This window comes from Aspergillus oryzae, chromosome 3, assembly GCF_000184455.2.
Source record: "Aspergillus oryzae RIB40 DNA, chromosome 3".
In the NCBI taxonomy this organism is placed as follows: domain Eukaryota; kingdom Fungi; phylum Ascomycota; class Eurotiomycetes; order Eurotiales; family Aspergillaceae; genus Aspergillus; species Aspergillus oryzae.
The window spans coordinates 3,022,485-3,050,389 of record NC_036437.1 but is presented as its reverse complement, the minus strand read 5'-3'; the positions used below and the strand labels follow the sequence as shown (position 1 = coordinate 3,050,389).

At 47.7% G+C, this 27,905-nt stretch overlaps 13 protein-coding genes across 13 annotated transcripts; 7 read left to right on the top strand and 6 right to left on the bottom strand.

Annotated features, from left to right (window-relative positions):
- Window positions 1–67: 67 nt before the first annotated feature.
- Window positions 68–3,884, bottom strand: AO090026000762 (uncharacterized protein; the record flags this gene model as incomplete). Its single annotated transcript, XM_023235924.1, is given in 11 exon segments — window positions 68–823; window positions 944–995; window positions 1,144–1,186; window positions 1,438–1,562; window positions 1,617–1,921; window positions 1,999–2,003; window positions 2,032–2,080; window positions 2,151–2,216; window positions 2,234–2,933; window positions 2,964–3,770; window positions 3,847–3,884. The coding sequence occupies 11 exon segments, from the start codon at window positions 3,882–3,884 to the stop codon at window positions 68–70; spliced, it is 2,946 nt and encodes a 981-aa protein (XP_023091159.1).
- Window positions 3,885–4,728: 844 nt separating this feature from the next.
- Window positions 4,729–5,153, top strand: AO090026000763 (uncharacterized protein; the record flags this gene model as incomplete). Its single annotated transcript, XM_023235923.1, has 2 exons — window positions 4,729–4,976; window positions 5,087–5,153. 2 exons carry the CDS (start codon window positions 4,729–4,731, stop codon window positions 5,151–5,153), a joined length of 315 nt encoding a protein of 104 aa, XP_023091160.1.
- Window positions 5,154–6,497: 1,344 nt separating this feature from the next.
- On the top strand, window positions 6,498–7,299 carry AO090026000764 (uncharacterized protein; the record flags this gene model as incomplete). The annotated part of the gene is made up of 2 exons (XM_001822118.1): window positions 6,498–6,608; window positions 6,691–7,299. 2 exons carry the CDS (start codon window positions 6,498–6,500, stop codon window positions 7,297–7,299), a joined length of 720 nt encoding a protein of 239 aa, XP_001822170.1.
- Window positions 7,300–7,985: 686 nt separating this feature from the next.
- Window positions 7,986–8,890, bottom strand: AO090026000765 (uncharacterized protein; the record flags this gene model as incomplete). The annotated part of the gene is made up of 4 exons (XM_023235922.1): window positions 7,986–8,019; window positions 8,147–8,526; window positions 8,581–8,648; window positions 8,698–8,890. The coding sequence occupies 4 exons, from the start codon at window positions 8,888–8,890 to the stop codon at window positions 7,986–7,988; spliced, it is 675 nt and encodes a 224-aa protein (XP_023091161.1).
- Window positions 8,891–9,207: 317 nt separating this feature from the next.
- Window positions 9,208–10,917, top strand: AO090026000766 (uncharacterized protein; the record flags this gene model as incomplete). Its single annotated transcript, XM_001822120.1, has 1 exon — window positions 9,208–10,917. The coding sequence occupies one exon, from the start codon at window positions 9,208–9,210 to the stop codon at window positions 10,915–10,917; it is 1,710 nt and encodes a 569-aa protein (XP_001822172.1).
- Window positions 10,918–12,315: 1,398 nt separating this feature from the next.
- AO090026000767 (uncharacterized protein) lies at window positions 12,316–13,155 on the bottom strand (the record flags this gene model as incomplete). The annotated part of the gene is made up of 1 exon (XM_001822122.3): window positions 12,316–13,155. The coding sequence occupies one exon, from the start codon at window positions 13,153–13,155 to the stop codon at window positions 12,316–12,318; it is 840 nt and encodes a 279-aa protein (XP_001822174.3).
- Window positions 13,156–14,413: 1,258 nt separating this feature from the next.
- AO090026000768 (uncharacterized protein) lies at window positions 14,414–15,343 on the bottom strand (the record flags this gene model as incomplete). The annotated part of the gene is made up of 1 exon (XM_023235921.1): window positions 14,414–15,343. The coding sequence occupies one exon, from the start codon at window positions 15,341–15,343 to the stop codon at window positions 14,414–14,416; it is 930 nt and encodes a 309-aa protein (XP_023091162.1).
- Window positions 15,344–15,541: 198 nt separating this feature from the next.
- AO090026000769 (uncharacterized protein) lies at window positions 15,542–15,969 on the bottom strand (the record flags this gene model as incomplete). Its single annotated transcript, XM_023235920.1, has 2 exons — window positions 15,542–15,547; window positions 15,616–15,969. The coding sequence occupies 2 exons, from the start codon at window positions 15,967–15,969 to the stop codon at window positions 15,542–15,544; spliced, it is 360 nt and encodes a 119-aa protein (XP_023091163.1).
- A 580-nt stretch (window positions 15,970–16,549) lies between these two features.
- AO090026000770 (O-methyltransferase) lies at window positions 16,550–17,487 on the top strand (the record flags this gene model as incomplete). The annotated part of the gene is made up of 2 exons (XM_023235919.1): window positions 16,550–17,347; window positions 17,482–17,487. The coding sequence occupies 2 exons, from the start codon at window positions 16,550–16,552 to the stop codon at window positions 17,485–17,487; spliced, it is 804 nt and encodes a 267-aa protein (XP_023091164.1).
- Window positions 17,488–18,816: 1,329 nt separating this feature from the next.
- Window positions 18,817–21,008, top strand: AO090026000771 (uncharacterized protein; the record flags this gene model as incomplete). Its single annotated transcript, XM_001822125.1, has 5 exons — window positions 18,817–18,857; window positions 18,929–19,115; window positions 19,181–19,625; window positions 19,739–19,962; window positions 20,028–21,008. The coding sequence occupies 5 exons, from the start codon at window positions 18,817–18,819 to the stop codon at window positions 21,006–21,008; spliced, it is 1,878 nt and encodes a 625-aa protein (XP_001822177.1).
- Window positions 21,009–22,682: 1,674 nt separating this feature from the next.
- Window positions 22,683–23,092, bottom strand: AO090026000772 (CVNH domain-containing protein; the record flags this gene model as incomplete). The annotated part of the gene is made up of 2 exons (XM_023235918.1): window positions 22,683–22,897; window positions 22,948–23,092. The coding sequence occupies 2 exons, from the start codon at window positions 23,090–23,092 to the stop codon at window positions 22,683–22,685; spliced, it is 360 nt and encodes a 119-aa protein (XP_023091165.1).
- Window positions 23,093–24,314: 1,222 nt separating this feature from the next.
- AO090026000773 (WD40 repeat domain-containing protein) lies at window positions 24,315–25,614 on the top strand (the record flags this gene model as incomplete). The annotated part of the gene is given in 4 exon segments (XM_023235917.1): window positions 24,315–24,353; window positions 24,411–24,635; window positions 24,647–25,539; window positions 25,596–25,614. 4 exon segments carry the CDS (start codon window positions 24,315–24,317, stop codon window positions 25,612–25,614), a joined length of 1,176 nt encoding a protein of 391 aa, XP_023091166.1.
- Window positions 25,615–26,298: 684 nt separating this feature from the next.
- Window positions 26,299–26,792, top strand: AO090026000774 (uncharacterized protein; the record flags this gene model as incomplete). Its single annotated transcript, XM_023235916.1, has 2 exons — window positions 26,299–26,354; window positions 26,537–26,792. 2 exons carry the CDS (start codon window positions 26,299–26,301, stop codon window positions 26,790–26,792), a joined length of 312 nt encoding a protein of 103 aa, XP_023091167.1.
- Between the last annotated feature and the right edge of the window lie 1,113 nt (window positions 26,793–27,905).

The window sequence follows — 27,905 nt, the reverse complement described above, 5'->3', positions numbered from 1 at the left end:
CATAGGAATACTAACATAAACCACAAAATCATCACTATAAGAGAAATAACATCTGCCATAAACACATTCAACGGCAAGCGGTCACAATGAACAACTTGAATAACTCTGGAATCCCTCGCACAGCCACATAGGTAACCGTAAATCCTTTAGTTTCCAGCAACTGCTTCACCTTGTCTAGACCTCCCTTCACATTACTCACCTCCATGACGATATTTCGCACTTTGTTCCAATCCCTGTCGTCAATCCCACGCAGCACCTCCAACTCCGTGCCCTCGACATCAATTTTGAGCAGGTCGATCACCTCAACGTTGCTGTGGGGTAGACACAGGAAAAGCGACAATCGGTGAACCGGAACCATGATCTGTTTAGCATCCTTGAACATATCGTCTGCGAACGTCTGATCGTAGTTCTCCTTGAAGAGCTGGATCTGATATTCCTTCTCTTCGACATTCAACGTAGAGTTCCCAGGCATGTTCGGAAAGTACTTGAACGGTGCAAAACCGGCAGACGCGCCCAGCGCGTACGGATATGCCTTGACGGTGGACACCATATGGAAAGCTAGGTTCCGCTCCAACGCCTCTAAGTTTTCCGGTGCCGGTTCGAACGCGATGATCTTGGCCAGTGGGTATTTCTCCTTCATGTAGAGAGAGAACAGACCGATGTTGGCTCCCACGTCGACCATGAATGGGGCCTCGGGTAGCTCGACTTTGTCATACTCGTGGTCTTCGAATATCTCGTGGTATATGAACCTTGCTTCGTTCTCGCCTCGGGCGTAGCAGGAGAATTTGTCTGATAGTTTCACGAGACGGAGGGCCATTTTGGTCTGCGAATATCGATCTTGTGGATTTCGAAGGGGGAGTGGCGATCATTTACATGTAAGAGAATGAAGAGGGTTTGTTTATCAGTTGTAAATGGAGGTCTGCTAGAGTTGGTCTTTTATGACGCTGAAGATGAATAGCTGACTTATGATATATGAATAGAGCGAATGCCCCGCCCTTCACTCATCAAATTGTGGCTCGTTACACAGTTGGTGGAATTTAGGAGCTGGATTCTCTACATCACACAGAGTCACTGAGATGATACAAGGCCTTCTTCACTTGGATAATCTGGGATTTTGTATTCAAACATTCTCAATGGACAGACTTCACCATCCAGTATACACAAAGGATGCTCTGCTGATCCACACCTACTTGAACCAGTCAAGATAGAAAATACTATGCGGTCACACAATCATGCATAAGTGAATGCCCAACGTTTCTGCCCAGCTCTGTTTCCTCTTATTGCCCCTTCAATTCTCCGATGCGGCACCTCTCACGCCCGTGTAATCTTATTCTGTCTATTTTAATGGCACTTGCAAGGACAGTCACTTATGGAGCCAGGAAAAAAGAGATATATAGCTAGCCTATAGTTTAGCTAGAACAGACGACCATCCCCCACCATCCCCTTTGACAAGTTCATCTTCCCAGTAGTTCGGGTTGAATGTGATTTCGTTCAAGGGGTTGAGCCGGTGGGCTCGGTGGAACAAGTCCTCATAGACTTTACCGTCAAACCGCCCAAGCGCACTTGGCAGAGCTCCATTAGCATGGTCAAACCGGGCAACGAAAGGATAATCTCACCTGTCCAGAAGGTAGTCGGGGATTTTCCATGCGTCGACGAGGGCGACGGCATGAGGTTCAATACGAGCCATGAGATGTCGCACGCGGTTCGGTAGCTCATCGAGATCGCGTTGCGGAACCGCCCCTGAACGGAAAACTATCGGGCTGTTAGTCGACCAGCTTAGCGTGTCATGGGCGTTTCCTACAGTCATAGGCATGCGTTTCCATATGAAAGAAAGCGAATAGATGATACAGATCACGCAGCGTGTTCTTCGCCGGTGGGGGCAATGATCGATCGTTTTGCAGGGTATCGTGGAAGATTTCAACTAGAAGTGCAAGGGACTGGGCTAGGGTTGGTCCGTCAGCTGGATCCCTAAATGTATCGCATTGGTGAGCATCCTACCATGGCTAAGTCGGTGCAGTTGAGTCATGAGACTAGTCCACCTCCTCTTCTTGGTGACGCGTTCCACATAAATATCATAAAGCTTGTAAGTATTAGCAAACATGGAAGTACAAAAAGATCATATTGCTAGTTTTATAAAGAGGCCAGCTTACCAAGGCTATTGTTCGGCGGTGGAAGCTCCTGACAATGTTAAAGTCATCATCAAAGACCTTATAAGACTCTAGATTGACTCCACCCTGTTGGCCCTGAGGAACTCCTTATACAAGTCCTCGGTCTCATTACCTGTCGCACTGTCGATATTCGCAACAGCTGCGTGCATCCGCTTGATCAGGTAGGCAGCCACCTGCTGGGTAATCATCCAATTATCCCCCTCCACGGTGACACGGGACAGATAATCTGGAGATAGCCGAATAAAACCACTCGCACCACCGTAGCCATGACCTCCTAATGCCCGGCGACAAGTTTCAATCCCATCGGCAACAAGATCAGTACAAAAGCTTTTGAGCCCCGAAGACAGGCTGTGCATGTGGGCCAATCCACTAAAGTCCCCGGCTTGGATTTGTTCCCGCGCTTCCCGGTAGGTCCGTTGCATGGCCTGCCCGGCATAATGTAGCACGTATGTAGTCGCTAGTAGGGGGAGAATACGTATTTGTACTGTAGGATACTCTAACACTGCCACCTCAGGGCCCTTTAGGTCGTCACGGTCTCTAAACTGCCGCCGAACAGTGGTATAGCGGACGGCTATAGTAACTGCACGCGCGAGGGCCATTCGGGACTGGAGAACAATCAGGGACCGCACGTATGTCATCGTTCCATAAACAACGGCGGGCACAGCTGGCTTTGAGAACTGTCCGCTGTCCGGGTCGAGTTTGGCATAGCGCGACAGCAATGCCGAATGGGGGATTCTGGCGGTCGACGTGGTCAGCAAAACTCGGCTGGAACCCCGGACAGAGACTTGGGCCTACCGGAAATGATGAAATAACATATAGGCATTGTCGATGGTGGCGTATCCGAACTTGGGTCCGATATCACCGATCACAACCCCCTTCCGTGGCTGGTGAGTTTGCATATCCCGGACTTGCACAATGAACGGGTGAGGACCATGACTTTGATATTCACCCCCGGAGCTTGGGACGAGAAGTTGAGCCACCACAATGGCATGGTTGGCCGTACGTCCCAGACTACCATTCCACCATTTGCTGGCGGTTAACGTCGGGCTGTGAAGAATGAACTCTTTGCTCCCGGGGTCCCAGCGAGCCTGTAACTCCAAGCCCTGGACGTTACTCCCGTGGCCCAGTTCCGTTTGCGCATAGGCACCGATGATTTTGAAGGACTCAATCAGGGGTAACCAGTAGGCCTGCTGAGCATCACTGGCCTGCTCGCGGATGGTGGTGATAAACATGTGCAGATGAAGATAGTAGGGCGACACGTCGTCAACTAAAGTCTCGGCCATCTTATAATCGTCAATGTCCCACCCATGCTTATCGACGAGGCGGCGCAACAGCTTTGCTCGTGCCAATGCAAGCTTAAAGAGATCCTCTCGCGATAGGTTTGCCTGGCGCTTCTTATCAAAGAGCGGTTCCTGCTCCACGATGCGCAGAATTCGAGCTTGGCGTTCAAGATACCCATCCTGGGCCAGTAAGTGATGTGCCAATTCGTCGACGGGAATATGAGTCTGGGCTCGTTTCCTGGCTAGAATTTCCGGGCCATTTGGCTGGCTGGGCCGCAGATGATCTGTGAAGTCGGACATGTTGCTCAAGCGGGAAACGGTCCTGATGGCAGGTTGAAAATTATTGCGAGTGAAGATAGAATAGACAAAAGAATTCCTCCTCTTATAAAGTCCCTTACCAAGGGCGGGTGGTGCTTTTCGCGTCATGGTTATTCATTGGTAAATGGTGTCGGTGGAACAGCTTTTCGACTCTTGATGAAACTGCTATGTTTCTCGGCATTGGCTCTTCCCCGCGTCTCTCACGATGTTCGCCTTAATGGACGAGCCTAGGTTGCTCGGCTTCATGCATTTAGTTGAATTCTATAACCCCGATCTGCATCTTAGTAGCCTCCCCCGCACTTCATCCACATAAAGCCATTTTATTATGCAGTATAACCGCTGGCATATGTAGGGCTCTCCACAGAACTGAGTTTCTTATATGGGTTCTTTTTCCTGCTAGTTTGTCTTTCATTTTTTCAAATTTATTTTGATTTGTATCTTCTCAGTATACGAAAGAAATAGTCGGTCATGACGGAATTCCAGGCAGTGGGGCGTTTTGAGAATCTCAGCCTCGAACGACGAGGTTGTGTCTTCATGATCACCATGGAGCTCGGTGCTGAGAATCGATTGACGGCCAAGTTTTGCCAGGAGCTGATTCGTGCCTTCAATACTGTGCGTCAAACGCTGGGCTCCAACTCCGAAGGCGCTGTTATTACCAGAGGGAACAACGCTAAATACTTTTGCACGGTACAGAATCCAATAGATGACGATAGACCATGAAGCTAATGGTTCCTCCTTAGGGTCTGGATCTGGATGAGGCCGAACAAAACCCCCATGCAACCACTGAGGGCTTCTACCCAGTAAGTGACTCGATACTACCCGTTGAGACAGCCACTGACGTCCTGGGCGATGTGTAGCTATTGCATACTATCCTGGATTTCCCCTTTCCAACCATCGCGCTCCTTACCGGCCATACCTTTGGCGGAGGTTGCCCGGTGGCATTTGCGCACGACTACCGTGTAATGAACTCGCAACGAGGGTTCATTTCAATGCCTCCCGTAGACCTAGGGATGTACTTCCCCGGCGTCGGAGTCCTTCCTCGGTTAAAGCTGCGCCCGCAGATTGCGCGAAAGGTACTCCTTGAGGGTCACCGCTTTACCGGCGAAGAGGCCTTACGGGATGGCCTGGTCGATTTCATTGCCCAGCCAGATGACATGTTGGCGGTCGCTTTTGCGTTGGCAGCCAAGTGGGCGCCAAAGGCCAAAGCTGGGTAAGTCACACTTATTACCCCCTTGAATTAGAGTACCTCTAGTGACACCAGAGCCCTTCATATAGCGTGTATGCACTTCTCCGATCCGAACTTAACGGCGAAATGACCAGGGCCGTGCAGCAGATCAGCCATGTTTATGGTCGGTCTACGTTTCTTCCTGGAAAGACAAAGCTATAACGCGAGTGCGGCAATGTCTTTCATCTTGTTCATGTGTTTATACTGCAAATGGCCCGTGTTCCTGTATCCCTCTAAGCCAGCTTCCGTATAGATGGCCATGTTCATAAAGCCCCATAAAATATGTCGTTGTGTTCTGATTAGGGACCACTTGTCTCGAACCGTAGTAATATGTGATTTACAGCGACTAAGGCGGGTCTCGGTGTTATCGCTGGAGGTTGAATCATGACAAAAGTTTATAGAGGATAACAACACGCTGAATACGACATAGTGTAGAGACTAAGGTATCATCTTGCAGCGGATTATTTGTTCGACTAACATGTAATACTGCAAAGGGACAATTTAACCAATGCCAACTCTCATCGTAAATTATATCATATTCCGGCTTGTTGGCACATCTATGGGTGATATAAGTAAAAGGGCGAACATCCGGTATCTGTGGACATCTTCACTGAAGGCTTTTGAAAGAGCTGACACACCCCAGCCATGGGGATGGTTTGCCCACTCACACATCAGCAGATATCATATTCGTTCAACGTTCCAAAATGGCAGCTTCCCTGGCCAACAAAGTCTTTGCAGCGACCGGTGATGCGTCATGCATGGATTTAGCGCCAACATCGCAGGTACTTGTGGCCGGGTGATGGGATCACACTAGATTTGACAAACCCCCGACGACGAATACGATCTAATCATCAACACTACGTGGTTGGTGTGTTTAATGTTCTTGGGTATTTAGCACCATCCTCCAGCATTGTCAATGTTTCCAGCTTGTACGGCATCAAGGGCGCCCCACTGTTGGGACCGTGCTGCATGAGCAAGCTTGCCATTATCGGGCTGACCAGAGCTGCCGCCTACGAGGCCGGGCCCAGTAATACTCGTGGCAATGCGGTGTGTCCGTAAGTTCAAACTCTTTCCATCTTGTAATTGGACTCGTCTTTGTGGGAGCCAGTTGATGGTGGGGCCAATGCCTGAGCTGTTATAATCATTTAAATACTCTCCCGGAACAAGGATAGAGACCAACGAGGCCTTGCGCCTGCTTCAAATCCCTGGGCTTTTCCGATGAACCCAATCAAAGATATTTCAAGTCGAGATCTAAGCTTTCGGGAGGAATTCAAGATTTGTCGATCACCCGAACATGTAAATTCCATTCAATTCAATTCAAATAAATTTAATCATCATGATGCAGAAACCCTATGATGTCACCGTTCAGATCCGAGCCCTAATTATGTCATTCCTACTGGCAACACTTCTAGCCCTAGAGAATAAAAGGAAGGAAAATCTCATCCAATAGAGCTAATAAACTACGCCTGTTTCAATTGACTAACCCTATAACTGCAATTGTCCAACATGCCTGCCAAGGACGACAAATATACCGATCCCGAACTGCGGGAACAGGTCAAAGAAGAAGTCAAACAGAGTGATAAGGGGGGAAAGCCTGGTCAGTGGTCTGCCAGGAAGGTGAGTTCCTTTCTTTTATCTCTTTCTTCTTCATTCTACATTCTAGTTGAGTTGGGGGTATGTATTTACATTACTTGAACAGGCCCAGTTTATGGCGTCGGAATATAAAAAGCGTGGTGGAGATTATACTACATCCAAGGAGGAAGGACAGGATGAGTCCCAGAAGAGCCTGGAGAACTGGGGCAAAGAGGAGTGGCAGACGAAAGAGGGTTCAGGCACTGCCAAACAGGAGGATGGGACGAGAAAGCGATATCTGCCTAAGAAAGCATGGGAGAAGATGAGTGATAAGGAGAAGGAGGAGACTGATAAGAAGAAACAGGAGGAGTCTAAAAAAGGCAAGCAATTTGTTTCCAACACCAGCAAAGCAAAGAAGGAGAGGAAGCAGGCTGCGGAAGAAAGTAAGGGTGAGGATCAACAGGAATCTGAAAATGAAGAATCTGGATCAGGCGAAGCTAGACCTGAAGAATCTGACGGATCTGACGATGTTGATGAAATGGATAACGAAGAGGAACAAGAAGGGGAAGATGAGGCAGACGAGGACGAGGAGGAGCAACAAGAGGGCGAGCCTCAAGATGAGGACGATCATAGTACAGAGGCCGGGAAGAAGCGCACTGCAAGCCAGGAAGAGGGAGCAAATAAGAAACCCAAGACACGTCAGGACAGTCACGCAGAGCGTGAGCAGGAAGATTAGTCTGAGCTCCGACAACTCTGGACATCCCATATTGATTTCTGCTTAGGAATTGTACTCTACACGACGAGAGCTGTACACTGTATTTAATTGAAAAACCAGCTGAATGAATGCGGTACTTTATGCTAGTATAAGCCTCCAAGCTAACCGCAAGTCAAATACTTGCAAGAATATAAATAACATAGGGCATTCCCAAGGTAAAAGTCAAATCTGAAATGCAGAACGAAGAATACTCGATGTAAAGAACCACAAATATAGAGCATTACTTCTCGATATCAAAATTAAAAGTTAAAAAATATCCACCTAGATCACCGAGGCCATGTCTCCATCGCTGCGTCTGAGCTACCGGTAATTGGCCGGCTCTCCACATCCTGCTGGATTGCAGTATGCACGGTAATTCCGCCAAGTTCAACATCCAAACTATGTCTCCCACTAGGGTCTGTAGATACTACCACGCTCTTGCTTGCCCTTAGACCATGAGGGTCGCTAATTTTGTGGAATCCATCGGGGTCTTGACTTAGCCGGTTGAGGTAACGTGGAGTGCGTAAAGAGCGGCTCGACTGGGCTTTGGCTTTTCCAAGAAACCTGTGCACGAGGGGTCTGAAAAGAGGAAGACAGCCACAAATTATAGCGACATTGAGTTCAAGGGCGGTCCAAACGGACTCTTTAGCACTGGAGGCTAGAAGACATCAGTCGAGGCGACTGGGAGATGGAGTATAGAACCTACAAGCAAGGTCATCAGTGTGAAAGTGGTTGAACTCAATCACACGCAGCAAGCTGAAAATGCATACCCTAAGATGGTCAGTTCACACGTCGGTCGTTGAAATCTACTAGCTTTGAGAAAACATACAATGCACCCAACGAGAAGACTATTGTCAGCCCGATCTTCTGTTGGACGGTGATTCGCAGTCGCCAGACCACCGGCATCGGCAAAAGCAAAATGATCACGTCTTCTACCAAGGACAAGCATGCTGATGTTTGGAACAGTTTGGTCTGACCGGGCATACAGTGACCGTTTAGTGTGGTGTCATAATAATACTGGACTGGGTGACATTGAAAAATATTGCCCATGAGTTCGGTAAAGGCCCACATTATGGTGAAGACAATTAGACATGTTACTCCCACACGAACCACCTTCGCGGTGCCTAGCAGTCGCTTGAGGAAGACTAGAATGGATATTTTCACAAATGCCATGGATGGTGCCCAGAACTTCTGGATCATCCAAGAGCCCTAGAGGATATGGTAAGCAAAGTCTAGCTATCAGAATGCTGAACCACGACTTACAAATTGCAGGCGAATACGTTCGTCCTGCGGAAGTTCATTTCCTGGAACTCCCACACCATTGAAGGCGGCTATTGACACGCGGTGAGCAAGAGAAATTGGCGAGCATTCCGTACTCACTATAGATAACAAAAGCCGTGACTCCGTACGAGAGAATCAGGCCAATACCCATTAACAAATCTTCTAACCGCCACCCGACCGTAGACATCCGGCAAGCAATCAGGCGCAGGACATAAATGAGTGTCGCAAGCGCTGCCCCGACCGTGGGGACGACGGCGACGACGTTTCCCCAGTATTGGTTCCGTATAGCCATGGGGCATCACGGCTATGGAAAGTCGGTCACACAGCGATTGATCGCTTGGACTCAGGTTGCAGATTTCGGTCGTACATCCTTTTCAGTGAAAAGGCTGTCAGCAAACAACCTTGCATGACAAGGAATGTCCGAAACAAGTCATCCAATGCAACCTCAGTCAGGGTTTCGGCTCCATCTGCTGTGAGACTAAACTAGGCCGGGGAACGTGCCGTGCCGATCCACATCCGACTATTCCATTCCTCTTAAAAATGCTTTTTCCCTGTCCGTAAAAATTTCTCTCGGCATGTTTTTGTGTATTGCTTTTTCTCTGTTGCAGCATGGCGTCTTCGGTTTCCAAGACCTTGCTTGTCCTGTTGGCCGCTCACCTTCTGGGGGTTGCCGCGGCGGATAACTGTACCTTAGCCAGCTTCAATATCACACTCGGTGGACGGCTACAGTCGTTGAAGCCGTTCTCATTCCCATGCTTCTCTCAGTACAATGGCATCCCTATGGGTCCAGATGAAGCAGCATGCAAAGTGATCCAGAGCAATTACAGCGACCCTTTCCTGCGTGCCAATTCCGTCAATGGTTACATGTATAACCAGGCCGAGATATGCGCATCCGAGCCGGCCAACCAATGTCTACTTGACAACTCGGATCCGACCAATCCGCCGGCGCTCGATGCCTCATGTAATCAAGGAAATATGCCTTCCTTCTCCCTAGAGGTTCAGGGACCAAAGGATGTGGTTGAGGCTTTCAGATTCTCAAGCTGCTCAGGAACCCGCCTTTCAATCAAGAATAGCGGCCATGACTTCTTGGGCCGGAGCAGTGGCCAAGGAACTCTCTCTTTGTGGACACGACATCTACAATCCATGCACTACAACCCTGCTTTTGTTCCTATCGGTTGCAATGCCACCTCGAAATACGATACTATTACCGTTCAAGCAGGTGTGAATTTTGATGAGGTCTACCACTTTGCCAATGCGCATAATGTCACCTTTATCGGGGGTTATTCGCCTACAGTAGGAGTTAGTGGGGGCTGGACACAAACTGGAGGTCACAGCATCTTATCCCCAGTCTATGGATTGGGCGTTGATAGAGTTGTCCAATATAAGATTGTGACGCCCGATGGCAAGTATCGGATTGCCAACGAATGTCAAAACCAGGAGCTCTTCTGGGCCCTTCGAGGTGGCGGTGGTGGCACCTTTGGCGTGGTGATGGAAAGCACCCATCGTGTAGAGCCACGGGTGAGCATAGTCTCTGCCTCTATCAAGTTTCCCCCAAAGGCCAATTCAAGCAACGTTTTGCCATTCCTCGATATATTGGTGAACAATGCTGTTAAGTGGGCGCACGAGGGCTGGGGCGGTCATATCAGCGGCAACTCGCTCATCAATGTCACGCCGTTGTTGTCCTTATCTGAAGCCAAGGATTCCCTATCTGAAGCTATCGCCTATGCTAAGTCTCAGGGTGGCACTGCAGTCATTGAAGAATTTCCATCCTGGTATGAGTTCTACCAGAAATATGTGGTTCCCAACGCCGTCACTGTTGGCAATGCTCACTTTGCGGCTACACGACTCATTCCTAAAACCGTATTTGAGACGGCCACCGGACGCGCAGATCTCATGAAATTTTTCTCAGTGCTTCTGTCGAAAGGCGGAAGTGTATACATCCCCGTGGTTGGACCTCTGCTCTACAAAGACGTCAAACCCAACTCGGCGACCCCAGCTTGGAGAGACGCCATCTGGTCTGTCGGGGCTGACGGCTTTTGGGCATGGAATAGCACCCTCCAAACACGGGAGCAGAAAGTAGCTGAGATGCAAGACATGACTGCGGTTCTTGAAGAGATCACGCCTGGAAGTGGCGCTTACAGTCCTGAGGCTAATCCCTTCACCAAGGACTGGCAAGAGGCCTGGTGGGGTAGCGAAAACTATGGCAAGCTGCTGAAGATAAAGGAGAAGTATGATCCGAATGGACTATTGAGCTGCTGGAAGTGCGTTGGCTGGAAGGAAACCGATGCGCAGAGTTCCTGCTTTGCAGCATTCGACTAAACCTCTATGACTGGATTTGTACACTACTGTATATTCACACGTTTGATGAGTTTGGGAGGAATCCATGTTCTTAATGTATTTTTTCTTCTTTAACTACTCCCAGTTATCATTTACAGTCACGGCTATTGCATGGGAACCAGGATAAATCCCTTCATATCGGGTATACAGGCTAAGGAATCTGTTCTAGATGAACTATTAACTTCGCTGAAGCCCGAATAAATCAGGCCATACCAAAGACATAAATTAATAATAAAAGAACAGAAATATCTCAAAAATCCCTCACCGGCGTCAAAAGCCCCAACCCACCAGAGTGCACGCTAGCCTCCCTACCCCTGCAGGATTAAATCGTCAAGACGACCCAGTAAGCGGCACAGTTCGCGCGCTTTTCACCCCACGGATGTAACATCATCAGCAACTAAACATCCGGCCGATCGACCCCTGTCTAGTCCATAATACTATATCCCGACGGAATAACGAAACGGGCGCTTAATCGGCACGACCGGAGTCCAATGTGGACCGTCGGGCCCACCGGGCTTGGGGTCCAATTGCTTAGGTCTGGTCTACGATTACGCCGAGTCTTAGCTTCGTTGACCCTGATCCAGTCCGGCTGTATATAGTACATCATTCGTTAGAAGCAGGTACCCGCTTTGGCATTTAATATAAATCCCTGCATTTCGTGTTCGGGTGTCCGAAATCTGTGAGCTTTTTTGGGAGGGTATCCTGTGTTTTGTCCGTGAGGTGTTTAAACACTGGGCTATTTTCTATCATGCTAATATGTCGAGTAACCAGGTACTAGGTTTCTTGTGGTGAAATAGACAGGGCTTTCTGTAGATTGGGCTTTTCTGTCCATTTTTGATATATCTTAACGATCTTGACAAGCAGATGGACTTCAATCGTATTTTCTCTATGCGTGTATCCTCTCAGTCCATGTGCCTTAATGTGCTAAGATGAGGTATTGAACCGTTACCGCAGCTAATGAGTATATATCTTATCCATCTGGGCTATGTTGTTTTTTTCATTAGCCCATAAGCTGTTCACGACGGCTGGAAATGAACTCCAATTATACTCGTGGTTACAGAAAATAGCTCGCAGAAGCGCGGTTTGGAGAGGTCTAAGAACAATAGATACGATGTCTAGTATGGCTATCTTCAGTGGCCACTGTTGAGATTCCATTGACATCCCGAGACAATATCAAGACCATGGATGACTCAAGCATAGAATCAGATATAACCATCAAATTCAAGGTAATAGAGGCACGAAGGTTTACCTCGGTATTTTAAGAATTATAATTGTAGTGTATTGCAACCTCATCTTTCCATGGCCCGCCCAGAGCTAACCTGTTCTTAGGCTCTATGTATAATCCCTGGATTGACGGTAGGAAGATTGTCAACCTTTTGATTACTCGTGCGACACGAACACACTTCCCATCTTCCAGGCTTTTCCAGTAGCCATGTTACAAACCCTTTCGCTGGCCACAATGGCCCTCCATGCTCCGAGGCCGACGAAGCTACCGTTCACAGAGTAGTAGGTCCCGACTCGTTGGCATCTCTGCACGCCGACCTTCTCATCCAGGAACAAATCTTCCTCCGTTTGTTTGATGATCGGCTGAATAACGTATGTTGTTTTATCTGAGCTCAGCGCCGGTGCCTGCAAACCCGCGAGGATTTCCCCCCACTCAGAGCTTTCGCTGAGCTCATCACCGAACTTTATTCCTTGGCCACGGGCGTCGCGAGCTGGTTTTATAATGAAATCATCTTTGGAGAGCTTCCCTTCACGATGCAGATCCAGAAGTTGCTTTGCTTCCGGCGATCCCGGAATGATGGTAGGCACGATTCGACGTCGAAGAAGGTTAGCTTGCTCTTCTGTTAAGACACGATGTTTCGTAACGAGGCCATCCAGTTCCTGGTGGAGAATCCCCAGAATTCGCTTATCGTGAACGAGGAGTCTGGTGCGAGCGTCGTTGGCACCTGAGAGTGCCAGATGGCGGACGATTTCAGGGCTCAGAGCCGAAAAATCTAACAGCTGGAGTCCAACTTGGTGAATGAGTTCTAGTGTCTCCTCCTTCTTCGGAGAGCTAGAGGGGGAGGAGGGGGGGTCCGATGCACTGAAACTCTGGGTACAGTAAAGGGCATAGCCAGTCTGCGAAGTTGCATCGGGTATTAGACACAAGTCTTCCGGTCTCACCGAGCGTGGTCTCATTCCGGTCCTTTTCTCGACCCAGGCGAGAAACGGTTGCATTATGCCAGGTTTAAATTGGCCTGCAAAAAATACAGGGGACTGGACCAAGTGGATCGGCAAGTCGGGATTAAACATTTCAAAGAAAGCTTCAATCATATGGTCGTTTGCTGGTACATCGACAAAACCGGGCTTGGTCTCCTTGCTTGCTATTGCCTTGTGGATCGTAGATCCCAGGTCGAGAGAAAGGGAGAAGAATCTGCCGTTGATTTCGCAAATTTTAAATCCATCCTGCTCATCCGCAGGGATGAGTAAATCTGGTCTCCAATTGCCCTGGCGCCCTTCATATGCATGTTTTGGGTGCGCTTCACAATGATCCGATAGCCACTGGGTCAATATTGAGCGGCCGTTAGCATATTATTCACCATGGTCGTTGCCTATTATTGGTTGGCAGAATACCTGAAGCAAATGTTCTTCATGCGGCATAAGCGGCATGCGCGTAGGAAAAGCAGCATCCTTGTCAGTAAACCATCGTCGTACAATGTTATTCAATGCAATTGCCAGCGCCTCATGGAACCGTTTTAACTCCGCCAAGAATTGATCAGAGATCAATATGGGATGGGGCGTGAAAAAGCGTGGTTCATACATAAGATTGACGGGCCCTCCAGTATACTGGTAAAGCATAGAATAGTAGGCCTCCTCTGCGCGTTGTCGATCCTCAGACGATGCGTCCGACGCCGACACCAACCTTCCCGCTCTTTTGGAGGCACTCAAACATACCTGGAGCGGCCGGGATAACATATTAGAAACAGTCATGGTGAATCAATCTCTATCAATTACACCAGTAAGTAAGTGGAGATTCGGGCTTGGGGTACGCTCGCCTTTTTCACCTCCAGTAAGTAAAAAGCACGTCCAGGGAACATCGTGACATAGAAGTAGCTGGGTAGTCAGCTTGCTCTCGAAAGCCACGTATGAGATCGGCATACGAAGTAACCAGCGGTAGTCTTGCTCCATACCCCCAACTGGGAGTGGAGACTCAAATGGATCGTTAGTTTTTGATAGACCTAGTTCAATTCATGACCCAAGACGCACGGGCTAAAGCAGTATTACCCCGTAATTTCAATTTAGGCGTATTAAATGAAGGTTTGAGAGAATCAATCTAGTGGCCCACGTGGTCCCATCACTTGACTTCTACCGTTGACATGACACACACACACACACACACACACACACTCTCTCTCTCTCTCTCTCTCTCTCTCTCTCTCTCTCTCTCTCTCGTTCGCTGAAAATTCGATCCTCTACTTTAAAAAGATCGACTGATCTATACCGATGCAATTGAGTTTACGAGGACACATCCTCCGCCGTAAACATTACAGATCTTTCCATTCCCCGTGCGCCAAGGTCCCAGCCCAACAAAGCGACCATTCACAGCATAATAAGTGCCAACCACCTGACTTTGGCGCACTGTTCTGTTCCGGTCTGCCAGAATATTAAACTTGGGCTGTCGCACATATGGCTGAAGTACATATGATGTTTGGTTGGTATGGATGTTTGGAGACTGCATTCCACGCAAGGCTGCCTCCCATTCTTCTGTAGAAAGCTCCTCTCCGATTAAATGACCATTGCCTCGGCTAGCACGAGCTGCCTTGAGCATGAAATCGTCCTTCAGTGTAACCTTCGGATTGCCTTGGTTAAAGAAGATCTTCTTCAATTCCGGAGATCCGGGCAATATCGTTGGCACGATTCCTTCCTGGAGAATTCTGGCTTGGTCGGGAGTGAGAACTTTGTGTTTCTTAACGAGATCGTCCAATTCCTGCAAAATAATGCCCAGGAATCTCTGGTCATTGACTAACAGGTTCGTACGGAAATCATTGACTGATATCCTCGCCAGATGACGAAGCATATCTAGTGAAAGAAGACTGTATTCCTCAGGAAATAGCGCAAGGGCTACCTGATAAACTTTCTCCAGGGCCTGTTCATCTTCAGCTCCTGGCTTCTTGCAATAGAGAGCAAGACCAGTGGAAGAAGAGGCGTCGACCTTCAATTGTAGGTCCGACACGTTCACTAGTCTAGGTCGTGATCCAGTTTTACGTTCAGCTAGTAGGGCGAACTCTTGTCTTTCGAGATAGTCTCTTCCCCTGACAAGGTGTATCGGTAAGTCAAGATCGAAGTGGTCGAACAGCCCGTCCGCCATAGTTTTGAAATCGCCCGTTGGCTCCACAATAGCGTTGGATCCGAGTATCTGCTTCATAATGCCATGCTTATATGCACTATGAATAATGGCATTGTAGGGCGTCCGACTGTTTATCTCACAGATCTGGAACCCTGCCCCTGGGCCTGAAAGATCATTATGGGTCAAAAGAAAATCTGGCCTCCAGTTCCCTAAACAATCGGCGAATGCAAGAATCGAATTGTTCTTGCTTCGTTCATGAATCCACTGCGCTTGGACTTAGTACTTGAGGAATCAGAGTAATTGAATCATGTATTCATCTCAATCTTTAAGAGTAAAAGGGGCCAACTGACCTTCAGAATCTCCTCTGCCTGCGGTTCAAGCGGCATTCTAGAGGGAAAATCGGAGACACTGTCGTCCCACCAACGCTCCACAATATTGACGATGGCTTTGACTAAGGCTTCATGAAACTCCTGGAGCTGTGCCAAGAAGCCTTTATCGCTCAGCATTGGAAATGCTGAAATATCTTGCTGGTTCGGGTCTATTCCCAGCTGTGGGGTGGACTGATCAACTTTTTCATAAACCACTTCATCTTGCTTTTTGTCCACCTCTGTAGCATCTGAAACCGGTACAGGCTGCTTCTTGTCCAGGATCGCCGAGTAGCAGACTTGCTGATGTCGAGGTTGGTAAACACTGCCCATATTCATTATCTTGGGAAGGGATTCGGGAGGATCTATACTCTTGAGCTCTTGTATCGACCAAGGTATTTATGACCGATTCATGAGAGCGAGGATTTCCACATTGACTGCACCATCTTTCAACTTCCGACCTGCAGGGAGTGGTACTGTCCAGTAAGAATTTACTCGTATACGCTCTCCGACCCACTTTTTCTTAACAAATTTCAGCTCACACGAAGCTAGGAAAACTATCCAGTTCTTCCGCGAAATGCAAAAAAAAGGGAGAAAAAAAAAAAAGGTCTGTTCTCTAGTTTGATGATCTGACATCATAGCTGCAGCAATCTCCATGACTCCAAATTCAATTAGTGGGGCGTAATTTATCTACACAGTACTCCTATTCCTACCCAGAAAATGCCCCACGTTCAATAACGAAATACCTATACACATGGAACTCCACTAGTTTCTTCCGCAGGGAGGACCAGACAGATTGATCTGTCAACTTTTCTTTATCCCCTTTCACCTTTATAGTCCATAGTTCCATGGTTGAATTGCCTGTCTGCTCCCGATAACGTCTACATCATCCCTAGACATACACCCTCTCGTCGCAAATATGCCCTACAAGCCCGAAGAGGAAATTTATGTGCGTGATATACCACTCTCATATATGTGGAAATATCTCAAAACTAACCAACCCCCTCCAAAAAAGTGTAATGATGGAAGAGAACAAGAACTACTCAAATTCATCCAAAACCACCCCAGATATTCCGAGATGAAAGGCTCCCCTGAAGCCGTTCTCGCTGCGATAGACGAGTTCGGCTGTACAAAAGATTTCCTCATGAACGTGGGCCAAGAGAAAGGTCGCGTTGTGACCGGTCTTATAGCCCAGGAGAAACCCAAGACTTTTCTCGAGATTGGCGGATATGTAGGATTTTCAGCCATTCTCTTTGGGAACGAGTTTCGCAATTCAGGTGGCCAGAAATACCTGAGTCTTGAGCTGAACCCTACTTTTGCGTCCGTGGCCCGCGAGTTGATTGCGCTGGCGGGGTTGGATCAGACGGTGGAGATTATTGAAGGTCCTTGTCGGGAGTCCTTGCGGAAACTTCACCAGCAGGGCGCGGGCGCGTTTGATGTGGTCTTCATTGACCATGCTAAAGTTCTGTACTTCAATGAGCTGAAACTATGCGAGGAGTTGGGCTTCGTACAACCAGGCACCACCGTCATGGCCGATGACATGGTTCGACAGGGAAACGCTCAATACTCGGCATATGTGAGAGATTCTCCTGCGGTGAAGAGGCAGCGGTACGAGGAAGAGAAAGCAAACCAGGAAAACGGAGATGTGTCTCTGGGTAACCCTTCGTTGATTTACGAGACTACTATGTTCCACGGCCTTGACCCTTGTGGCACTGAGGTAAGTCAGCCTGCTGGATGGCAAGTTATTTCAAGAATGAGTTTCTAATTTCGCGCCTTAAAGGACGGAGTGGAGGTTTCCTGGTGTAGAGGAGCCAGTGACTAGACTTTTAAGACCTGGATACTTGACTCCAGACGTGATGAGATCGTATGCCTCGAACCTAGTCTACTCGCGTTCATGGAAATCATATATTCGACTTGATTTTTTTTTAATCGCAGCCCAAGCAATTAGTTGCAAGATTTGAAATTGGTATCAGCCCATAAACAGAGTCCGCATAGGGGCCTATGCCCTGTCACTTGTCAAGAATGCATGTATCAGGATAAGTACGTATGTATTCCAGGCAACCAAGGCAGCTTAAAGCCCAGGACTATGTCTGTGTTCTTCGAAGCCCCTCCTGCCTAGATGCCTGGCCCACACAGCCCAGCTGGCGTACATTTGCTCGTATTGTTGACGTGTAGTTTCGATACGGTAAATGATAGGTGCATGATTGGTGGCGTCATGCAGTAGCCCCAACTTTAAGATCTTTAGCTCCGTACATACTATGGCAGGGCACGACAGGGTCGTGCTGGTCTCTGTGGGTCTGTTTGTATATCACTTCCTTCTACGAAGTTGCACCGCTGTACGGGGTATACAAAATATATTACGGCCACCCGTGCCACAGTGGCCCCCGTGCTCCTGCGATCAAGATCGTGCTGATCCCTGTGGGGCTGGTTGTATATCATTTCTTTCTACGAATCTTTAAGCGAACCGCTCCCCATGGATCAACACTGAATCCGGGTTTCAGCCAGCCACGGAGCTGGTTTTGGGGCTGCGAGGAACGAGGCTTTACAGCGACACGTCATAATCCATGCATAGATGCATACATAGTAGATTTGATACTACCAATTATGATCTAATCACTACTGTACTCTTTTTTTTACCCGACCATGAACCAGTCGCCTCGAAAATGCCCGAGACTCTACTAGCTGCTGGATTTAGGTATTAAATACACGGCGTTGGGCTGGCTGATTATAAGCTCACGTGCAAAGGCCCACAATCATGATTTGGCATTGAGAGTGATCGACATCTTCGCAACTTCCTGAGCTCGCACGCAAGAGATTGGCGCAGTGACTCTTCTTATTCGATGATCGATAGCGGTGTGTATCGAAAGAACCATGTTTCGAAGATAAATTCCTTTTGGATGCGGGAATCCAATTCCTTGAACTGCCGATCATGCCGTTTATCATGTACAATGGACATTCTCGACAGGAGTGGGTACAACACGCCTTTCTTGATCGCTTGGAACAGATTGCCGGATCGGTTCTTGCGTCATGGGATTCTTGCGACATCTGTAGCCGTGCAAATCTCGCTAAGATGAAAACAGGAGAGGAGGTATATAGTGGAACTGTCTTGTCTGAAAGGTCGTTCTAGTGGTGGAATGCCAGATTCTTCGGGAAACGCAGTATTGACTTATACTCTTGGCTCGTATAATGCAAGTTGATGTTCTTATCGTGGGAGCCGGGCCGGCAGGGTAAGTATTTCCTATACTGTTCGAAACTTGAGCTCATACTCGGACTGATCCCACTAAAATGAGTACCCCAGGCTGATGGCAGCCCTTTGGATGGCGCGTGCTGGTGTGCGGACCCTAGTGGTGGATCGAAATTCAGGTCCAACGGAAGCTGGACATGCAGATGGACTCGAAAGCCGGACGATTGAGATCCTGGACAGTTTTGACTTGGGTCACACCATTTGGAATGAATCAAATCATACCATTGATATCTGCCTATGGGTATTGTGGCCCCCCTCGCTATGTTTACCATTAACACTGTGTCTTACTTGAGCCTCCAACACCAGTGCCAATCCTCCGACGGGTCGCTAGAAAGACAAAGTATTTCTGCAAATTCCACACCGGGATGGTCGCGATTTCAGGAGTCCACTTTGGGCCAATCTCGAATCGAGGCCATTCTGCTTGAGCAGGTGCTAGCGTCTAGCCATGTCGAAGTTCGAAGGAACACCGTGCCGACCTCGCTTTATATAGACCAGAACCTAGTGCAAAATCACGACCAACATTGCTTCCCGGTTCGGGTGGGGCTGATACCTGTTCCTGGCCCGGAGGCATCTAAGGCTGTAAATGGGGACATATCTATAGAGAGCGCTCGGGAGGTCATTGAGGCTAAATATCTGCTTGGTTGTGATGGCGCGCACAGCTGGGTTCGTAAGCAACTAGGGTTGAAACTCGAGGGTGCCTCCCGAGACGTGGACTGGGGAGTCCTGGATGTATTCCCGATTACTGACTTTCGTGAGTGATTCATTTTCTTGTCCTAGGCCCTCTACCCTTGGAGCCATACTATCAAATTCAAAGTCTGGTAAATCATTAGATATATCTGGTGTTGCTGATACTCAAGGAACCAGCGGATATTCGTCGGAGAAGTATCATTAAATCCCAGTATGGAAACCTGATGATCATACCACGCGAGCGGAAACTGGTTCGAATGTATGTCCAGGTATCGTCTAGCCTGGCTGAAAAGTACAGAGCGAGCGATCGTGATCCGGACATGATCATGCAAGCTGTGACAAAGATCATGCAGCCATATCATTTTGACGCATCGCGAGTAGAATGGTCGACGATATATTCTGTCAGTGAGAAAGCCCCGATAGTGAAGAAGGAACACCGGACGGTTAACAAATTACCGGCTTGCAGGTTGGCCACAGGTACTGCAGAGAATTGTCTCGATATGACCGAGTCTTCCTTGCTGGCGACGCTGTTCACACCCATTCTCCCAAAGCGGGCCAAGGAATGAATGTCAGCATGCAAGACTCATACAACTTGGGCTGGAAGCTAGCATCCGTGATTCATGGAGTAGCGCCTCCCAGCCTGCTCCGGACCTACCACCAAGAGAGGCTGCCCATTGCCAAACGTTTGATAGAATTCGACAAACGGATCTATCGCGGCATGTTAGAAGCTGAGAACACCTTTGATGAAGACCACCGAAAAGCGCTTGTGGAAGAAAATACTTCAATGTCGGGTCTAGGCATTACTTACGAGCCTAGTATGGTCATAGCCAAGCCAGTTGGGTTCAAGACGAATGGTGAGGTCAATGGGAAATCCTCATTATCAATACAGCCTGGCCAGTTTAAAACAATCAGACTTGGAGCTCGGATGCCCAGTGCATTGGTACTCAGTCACGCGGATTCTCAGCCTCATGAGCTCCAAAGAATATTCAAAAGCACAGGAGAATGGAACCTTGTCGTATTTGGTGGGAACATCGTCAACGAAGAACAATGGCAGCGAGTCGAAAACGTCGCTGCAACATTATCCTCCCCGAAGTCAGTCGTTCAAAGAATGAACGCCCGGAAACATCTTGATAGCGATAGAGTGACTGGGTCTCTCGCGATCTGTTTGGTGCACTCAGCGTCAAGCACAGAAGTCGATATTGGAAACCTACCAGACATTTTTCGTCCACCTGATGATGATACTGGGTTTGACTATGGCAAGGTATTTGTTGACAAGAAGTCTTATCACGTCGGGGGTGGCAAAGCATACGAGGAGTATGGGATTTCACCTTATGGCTGTCTTGTGCTTTTGAGACCTGATCAGCATGTTGCTTTCAAAGGCGATTTAGAGGACGTTGGTGAACTTAAAAACTTTCTAGATTCCATCCAGCTGGGAGATATCAGTTGATTATCTCTTGCCTTGGATTCTTGAAGCGTTCATATACATGTCTCTCGGCTAGCTTGTCTTTTTACAGCAGCATTGATAGATAGGTACTAGACTATATCTTACAAAAGAGACTAGGAATACACGAGGAATCTTTTACTTTATTACTAGGATTGGCCGGAATCTGGATGATGTAAAAAGTAACCACAGATTCCGATAGTCGTGACATTATAGTCTGGAGTCCCTCAGTACACTATATCAATGCTGGATTTGTAGTACATTATACAGCACTACTGGCGCGGGAAAATCATATATCACAGTTAATAAGCAAAAGAACAAACTAGGCTATATTTACCACATAATGACCAGCAAATCGTTCACGAAACCTTTTAGAAAAAGGCGATATATCTCATCTATACGGCTCTGCTTTTCCCCAAGAGCTTGAATATGTTTCAACTCCAGTATCAAAGCTCTGACCACCCGATCTCACACGTTAGAATTGGACAACAATTGCACGCATCTTATAATAGCTGACTGAGTTCTAGACTCAATCCCAGGCCCCGAAGAATAAAAGCAACAAAACAATCATAACGATAACAACCACAACAGCTACTGTGCAGCAGACCCTCGATTTTTGAACACGCCCGTTCTCCTCAAAGCAGTTTCGGGATCTCTTCTGTCTGTGTGATTTCTCCAACGCGCCTGCTTCAATATCTCCGGAAGCATGTGTGCCATTGACAGCTTTCCAGTGTATCCCTTGCGCTTGTTGGTCGACCTCTAGGGTACAGTCTCGATCGCTGGTCTCGAGTGTACAGTCGCGGTCACTGACTTGTAACCCCTACTTTCATGATCGTGTTTCGTTTTGATAGAATCATTGGTGTTCGTAATTTATATAACAGGTGCAAGGACGGTGCTCTGTCAGGGAGACCTGTGCCTGTTGAAAGGAGCTTATAGATATCAATGGACGTATTGCTATCTACTTATGGTGAATATTTCGTAGGAAGATATGACTGTCTTGCGTCCATCAATGTATTGCGTTTTCAAAGTAAAATGCCTATTCTGAATACTCCAAATCCTGTCAAATAATGTCCCAAGTCACAACTCACTTGTTTCAGGTCGTTATTCTTCCCCGCAAATTTATAGATCATATTCCATCCCAAGGCGATTTGCTTTTTAAGTCACTTGATATGATATGTTTGAATGTACTCGAAGTCCGGGCGCACAAATGATTGAACAAATGAATGGGAGTCGATCGAAGTCTAAATTGTACGAGCTAAGGTTGTATACCTCATATTGGTGGTTTCGATGTCGATAGGGTTGAGCAGGCGGATTGGAACGGGCCGACCCAATCTATTAGATTGTGCTAGAATATCCGGTTGACTCCACAGCCATCTTACACTTCAGACATGACATGTCAATCAATAATTGACTGGAGCATGTGATATCGATTATGCTTGTACACAACATAAGGTTAGTTATTGGCCAAGTCAATCTTTAGATTTACGTTTAGTGATTCATGACCGAGACTCTTTACATCATCCCCTACGAGAAAAAAAAAAAAAAAAAAAAAAAGGTTCAGCGAAAACTTTGGAGAAGAAAAGGAGATGAAAAAAAAAGGGTTATCATATGTATTTCAAGATATAACATTCACAAGAATCAAAATTTCCTCATGGATCGATGACAGCCCTGCCACATCAATCAAGGACCGGTGAAGTGAAGCTCTCCGTTCCTGTTCTCGATCTTATCGCCCAACAACATTCCCTGTAAACCACGGTCGCCACCGTCGTTCGAGCGCATCACGGCGACCAGCTTGGGACCCCACTCAGTATCCTCCAAGCGGATATCCCTGGCGGATTGGGTGAAGTTCTTTCCGCCCCAGATGAACCAGCCTGTGCATCCTTTGTGTGAGCCATCTATGTATTGTGTGTATATCTAGGCACTGGGGAGGAGTATGGTGGATTACCATCAGTGTTGCCAATGTGATCATCCAAACGGATTGTCCGTTCAACCCAGTTGCCATGGAGATCTTTGACCTCCACGCGGAACAAGGTGACGCCGTTGTCGACTTTGATGCGCCAGTTGCGGGCAGTGTGGTGGAAGGAACCCATTTTGGAGGTTTGTTTAGGAGCGGTAGGTAGGAAGGATAGGAAGTAGAAGGTGGATGAGGTTGAAGCTGGGAAGCCAAGGTGGACGGTGTATTTATATCATGCCGCGTTCAGCTGGCCACCGCATTGCTGCCTTAAGGCCCCATTTTCCCTTAATTAAGTAGCGACTAACAACGCAGGGTGACATAGCAGGTGGACCGGTTGCGACGGCCATTGGAGAACGAGGGGTTTCCAGGTGGGGTTCGGAGGGGCTTAGTGAGGGGCATTTCGACTCTTTTATTTATAGCCACTGCTCCATCATTGAGTCGGTGAACCGCAGCAGCACAAATTCATGGGAGAGGCTAATTTATGAGCAATCTCATGCGGAGTAGCGAAGAATTATGAGCTGAGCTGTCGTGTGCTTTCCGAATTAGGCCAAAGGTAAACAATGGGCGCTTTTGGGGGAGCTGAAGATCGACACCGGGATCCTTGGGTCTCGAGGTGGGTCGCTCTCATTGATCGTGTAGTAGTAGTCTCCCGCAATCGCATTTTGTGGAGTGCGCGGAACTATCTCGGTGATTCGAGAGACAACATGTCGGTGGGATTACCTATGAGAGTCAAGGAAGCCAGTACTCGTCTACACATAACCTCACGTGACTGGGTAGTATACGGATAGTCAGCGGTTACTTGATAGCTACATTCACACTTTCGTACCAGCTCAACTCGTTCGCACCATCTGCCTATTGAATATACGTACTCAATAGACCTGGCCCTTGTACCTTCGAATGCTACTCACGAAGTGCACTTGTTGCATTATTCCTTTCGAACCTCAGGTCACCCACCGTTGTCGATCACCAGTGTATTCTAGTCATCGGGGTAGGTCGTATCTAACCAAGATAGCTAACTGGTCACAGAGTCATTGAAGGAAGCCCCGTGTGTAACACCTGGCCTCCGAGAAAAGCAAAAACATGACCAACGACGGACGTGATTACAGTCGGACCGACTTGAGCTGACAGCAAAGCACGATGAAGCTTACGAACAACTTCATCAAAGACAAATCTTCCTGGCATCATCATTACTGCACTTAGAGCTGATCTGCAGCCGATTCCCCTCATTTCTACGCCGCCAAATGTCAAAACGACGCCGTCCATCTGCCGAAGAATGCTATATTCAGAAAAGTAAATGTCCCCAAGTCACCAATCTTATCTGGGATACTAAACGACTTGCTTGAGCCAATCAGTCAATAATGGAAAAAGCTCCGCTGCAAATCTATTTCAGCGCACTTGTATTTGCACCATCGATAAGTCAAATTCGCAACCGTTTCAGTCACATGCCAATGCAGTGGATGGCAAAGCTACCTACTATTCGAAGTCATTGGAGCTCTTTGCAGCAAACAATTGAGTGCAATCCTGATTCAGTTCTCCGTATTGCTTCCTCACCTGATGGGAGTGTGCTTGCGTCAACATCAGGCCACAAAGTTCGTCTCTGGGACCCTTCAAGCGGACAGTGCTTAAATACACTTGAGGGTCAAGATCTGTTACAGACACTGGATAGTGAAGTAAATGATGTGATTTTCAGGATGCGTATAGGACCATCGCGTTTTCGCCTAATGGGAAAACCCTCGCGTCAACATCACGATCAAGCAGCAGGGTGTGGCCGTGGGATGTATTAACCGGGCAGTGTCTGCAAGTGCTCCATGGCCATACTCGTGCAGTCAATCAAGTGGCTTTTTCAAGCAATGACGACATGCTTGCATCGTCATCGTATGACCAGACGGTCCGCCTGTGGGATCCATGCATTGGAAACTGCCTCCAGATTCTTATGGGACATACTGATTGTGTTCGCGCAGTCGTCTTTTCACCTGCTCCACGCTTTGCAAATATACTTGCGTCAGTATCAGATGATCGCAGCATACGGATTTGGGATTCAACAACGGCAAAGTGCCTGCAGGATATCAAAACCTATGATGAGGAGATCCGTGTCCTCGCCTTCTCCTGCGATGGAGAGATTCTTGCATCAGCGTTTGGCGACAAAAGCAATAACGTAACGAACTTTCGCATAACAGAGGTACAGCTGTGGAACCCAATGACCGGACAAAACCTACACAGACTCCAAGGCCCTTCGGACAAGTTAACCGCAATTGCGTTCTCTCCTAATGGAAAGATACTCGCATCCGCGTCATGGGATGACTCCGTACGGCTATGGGATCCTTTGTATGGACACTGCTTGGCAATACTTTGGCATCCTGTTCCTTTCTATGATGTTGCGTTCGCGCCTGATGCTAAAACACTGGCACCATCAACAAGCCATGATGACAGTGTTTGGCTTTGGGACCCACTGACGAAACAATGCCTGCAGAAAATGGAAGGGCATAGTAGCTGGGTCCACTCGGTCGCTTTCTCACCTTCGAATTATAGTGAGAAGCTGCTCGCATCAGCAGCATTGGATGATAGAGTGGTACTTTGGAGCACGTCAGCTGAGCAAGGCCGGGTAGTAGCTCCAAACAAAAGTGATGATAGATTCCAAGCTTTCACGGTATCACGTGATGGGGGAAACTGTTATCATGGGTGAAAAAGACAATACACCTTTGAAATCTATCTACGGGAGAGCAGCTGAGGACATTTGAAGGTCATACAAGCCAGGTCTACTCAGTTGCTATGTTACCTGATGGAGAAAAAATGGTGTCGAATGATGAGAACACATTTTACCTCTGGGATTTATCCACTGGGCAGCGGCTATGGTCCTGTGGACATTAGACTATCATGGAAGTGGGATGCGCTGGACTCAGATTTCACCTGACGGAGGAAATATTGCATTAAAGGATCAGGATTATCAAGTACTAAATTGGAATCTGTCAAGTGGAGAGCTTTCCCAGAAAATTAGCGCCCCCAAAACCCACTGGTTACGTTTCTCACCAAACGGAGAGAAGATCGCATTAATAACTTATGATCACTATTCACTGATCTGGAAGTTATCGAACAGAGGGAGTTTACAGCCATTGACCGCCCATCAAAGCTGGATCAGAGTGGCGACTTTCTCACCTGATGGAGACAAGTTTGCATCACTATCCGATGATTCAATGCTCCGGATCTGTGATGTGTCGACTGGTCATTGCTTGCAGGCACTACAGGTGGTTATCTCTGATAAATACCATGGAGCTTACGCAATTACTTTCTGTCCGCAGGGTTTGTACGTGGCTTCGTCTTCTGGTGAAATAGCTCAGCTCTTGGATGTATGCACTGGGCATTGTCTTCAGACACTCAAGGGCCACAGTACCGCCATTTCTGTAATCGCTTTTTCCCGAAATGGCAGGTTACTGGTGTCTGCATCAGGTGCTCCCGTAGACGATTGGTTTTACTCGAGATCCGATCCATAGAACAACACTCTGCGACTTTGGAATCCTTTCAATGGACAGTGCATACACATCCTCGATGACACCCCTGGCATAACAAGCCTGTCATTCTCTAGCGATGACCAGTCCCTCAACACAAGCTTAGGTGCTCTTTATCTTGGGCCTGTTCGCAGGTCGGCCGAAGAGAGCGATGATATGAACCCGCAAACCCGAGAAATCTTCATTAAGAATTCATGGATCACATGGAATGGCCGGAACCATTTCTGGCTTCCCCCAGAGTACAGACCCAAGTACACAGCTGTCTATGGCAATATTGTTGCGATTATAATTGGTAACCATGAGATGACAGTGTTTAAATTTACTCTCCACTAATGGAATGAAACATCAGCCACAACTTTGTACCGATATTAGGTTCTTCGGTAAAGTAATCATAAGCACGCGAATCTAGTGCATCTATAAAGACTCTCTACCCAATACGTTTAGTTCGTAGATGTTTCTAGTAAAGGAGAAACCCCGAAAGACATTGTAGGAGAAGAGCGGCAGGCCAGTAGGTCAAGCAGAAAGGCAATAGACCACACAACGATGGTCAGTACCCAAAGCATTAGTCTATAAGAAACTCACATTCAAGAAGGTAAATTGCTTTGTTTCTAGCTGTACCTTCGTAACGCGAGATGTAATATGCAGTAAAACCACATGCATGCATACATATGCGGCAACTCTAGTCTAGCAGTCACACAGTAATGCACGAACCCCACCATCTCCAAATACCCAATTGCAAGAGCAACATAAAGAAGACCATCTCTGGACTTTGTGGCGTTGTGTGAGACCCCCTGAGGCGCATTGTTGTTGCCTATCTCGGGGCCTCGCGTCAATTGCACCATCGCCAAAGCCCCATCTGTAGTCTGATACCGTGCTTTGCTCGTTGCACGAGGAAGTTTCCCCGCTCTTCTAGATGGTTCTGGATTGTTTCTTGAGCAACTTGAGTTTCGTCGGGTGTAATTTTGTCTGTGTTGTCTTGCTACAAGCAACCGAGATGCTAGGTCCAGCGATGTATTGATGTGTACTTTATGGTGTACCATTAACAAAGGCGCAAGAGCGACCAAGTGAATAGAGCCCTTTCCCATTAAATAGCAAGCAAGCGCTTGATTCTTTTTGGGAGGGTCTCACGTGATTGAATAGTCACTGTGTGTAAATGGAACATGTAGATAGGCTGGATCGTTGATGGGGTGGTGCAATACTGTTGATTAGTGTATTTGACTGTTCGGTGATGTCCGGGTGTAGGCACAAGTGGAGTAAGGGGTACATTGAGTAGATACGGTTGAGATGGAGACCGCTTGCCGACGCATGTTGCGTGGAAACAGAGTAGATGTTAAAATAGATGATGTGAGTGGTTATTATATGAAGTAGAGAGAGATAAGAGCTTCCATGGTTGACGTTCAGAGAATCCTCAATGTAGTGTTAGTACCTGTCGTCCTCAAGTTATGT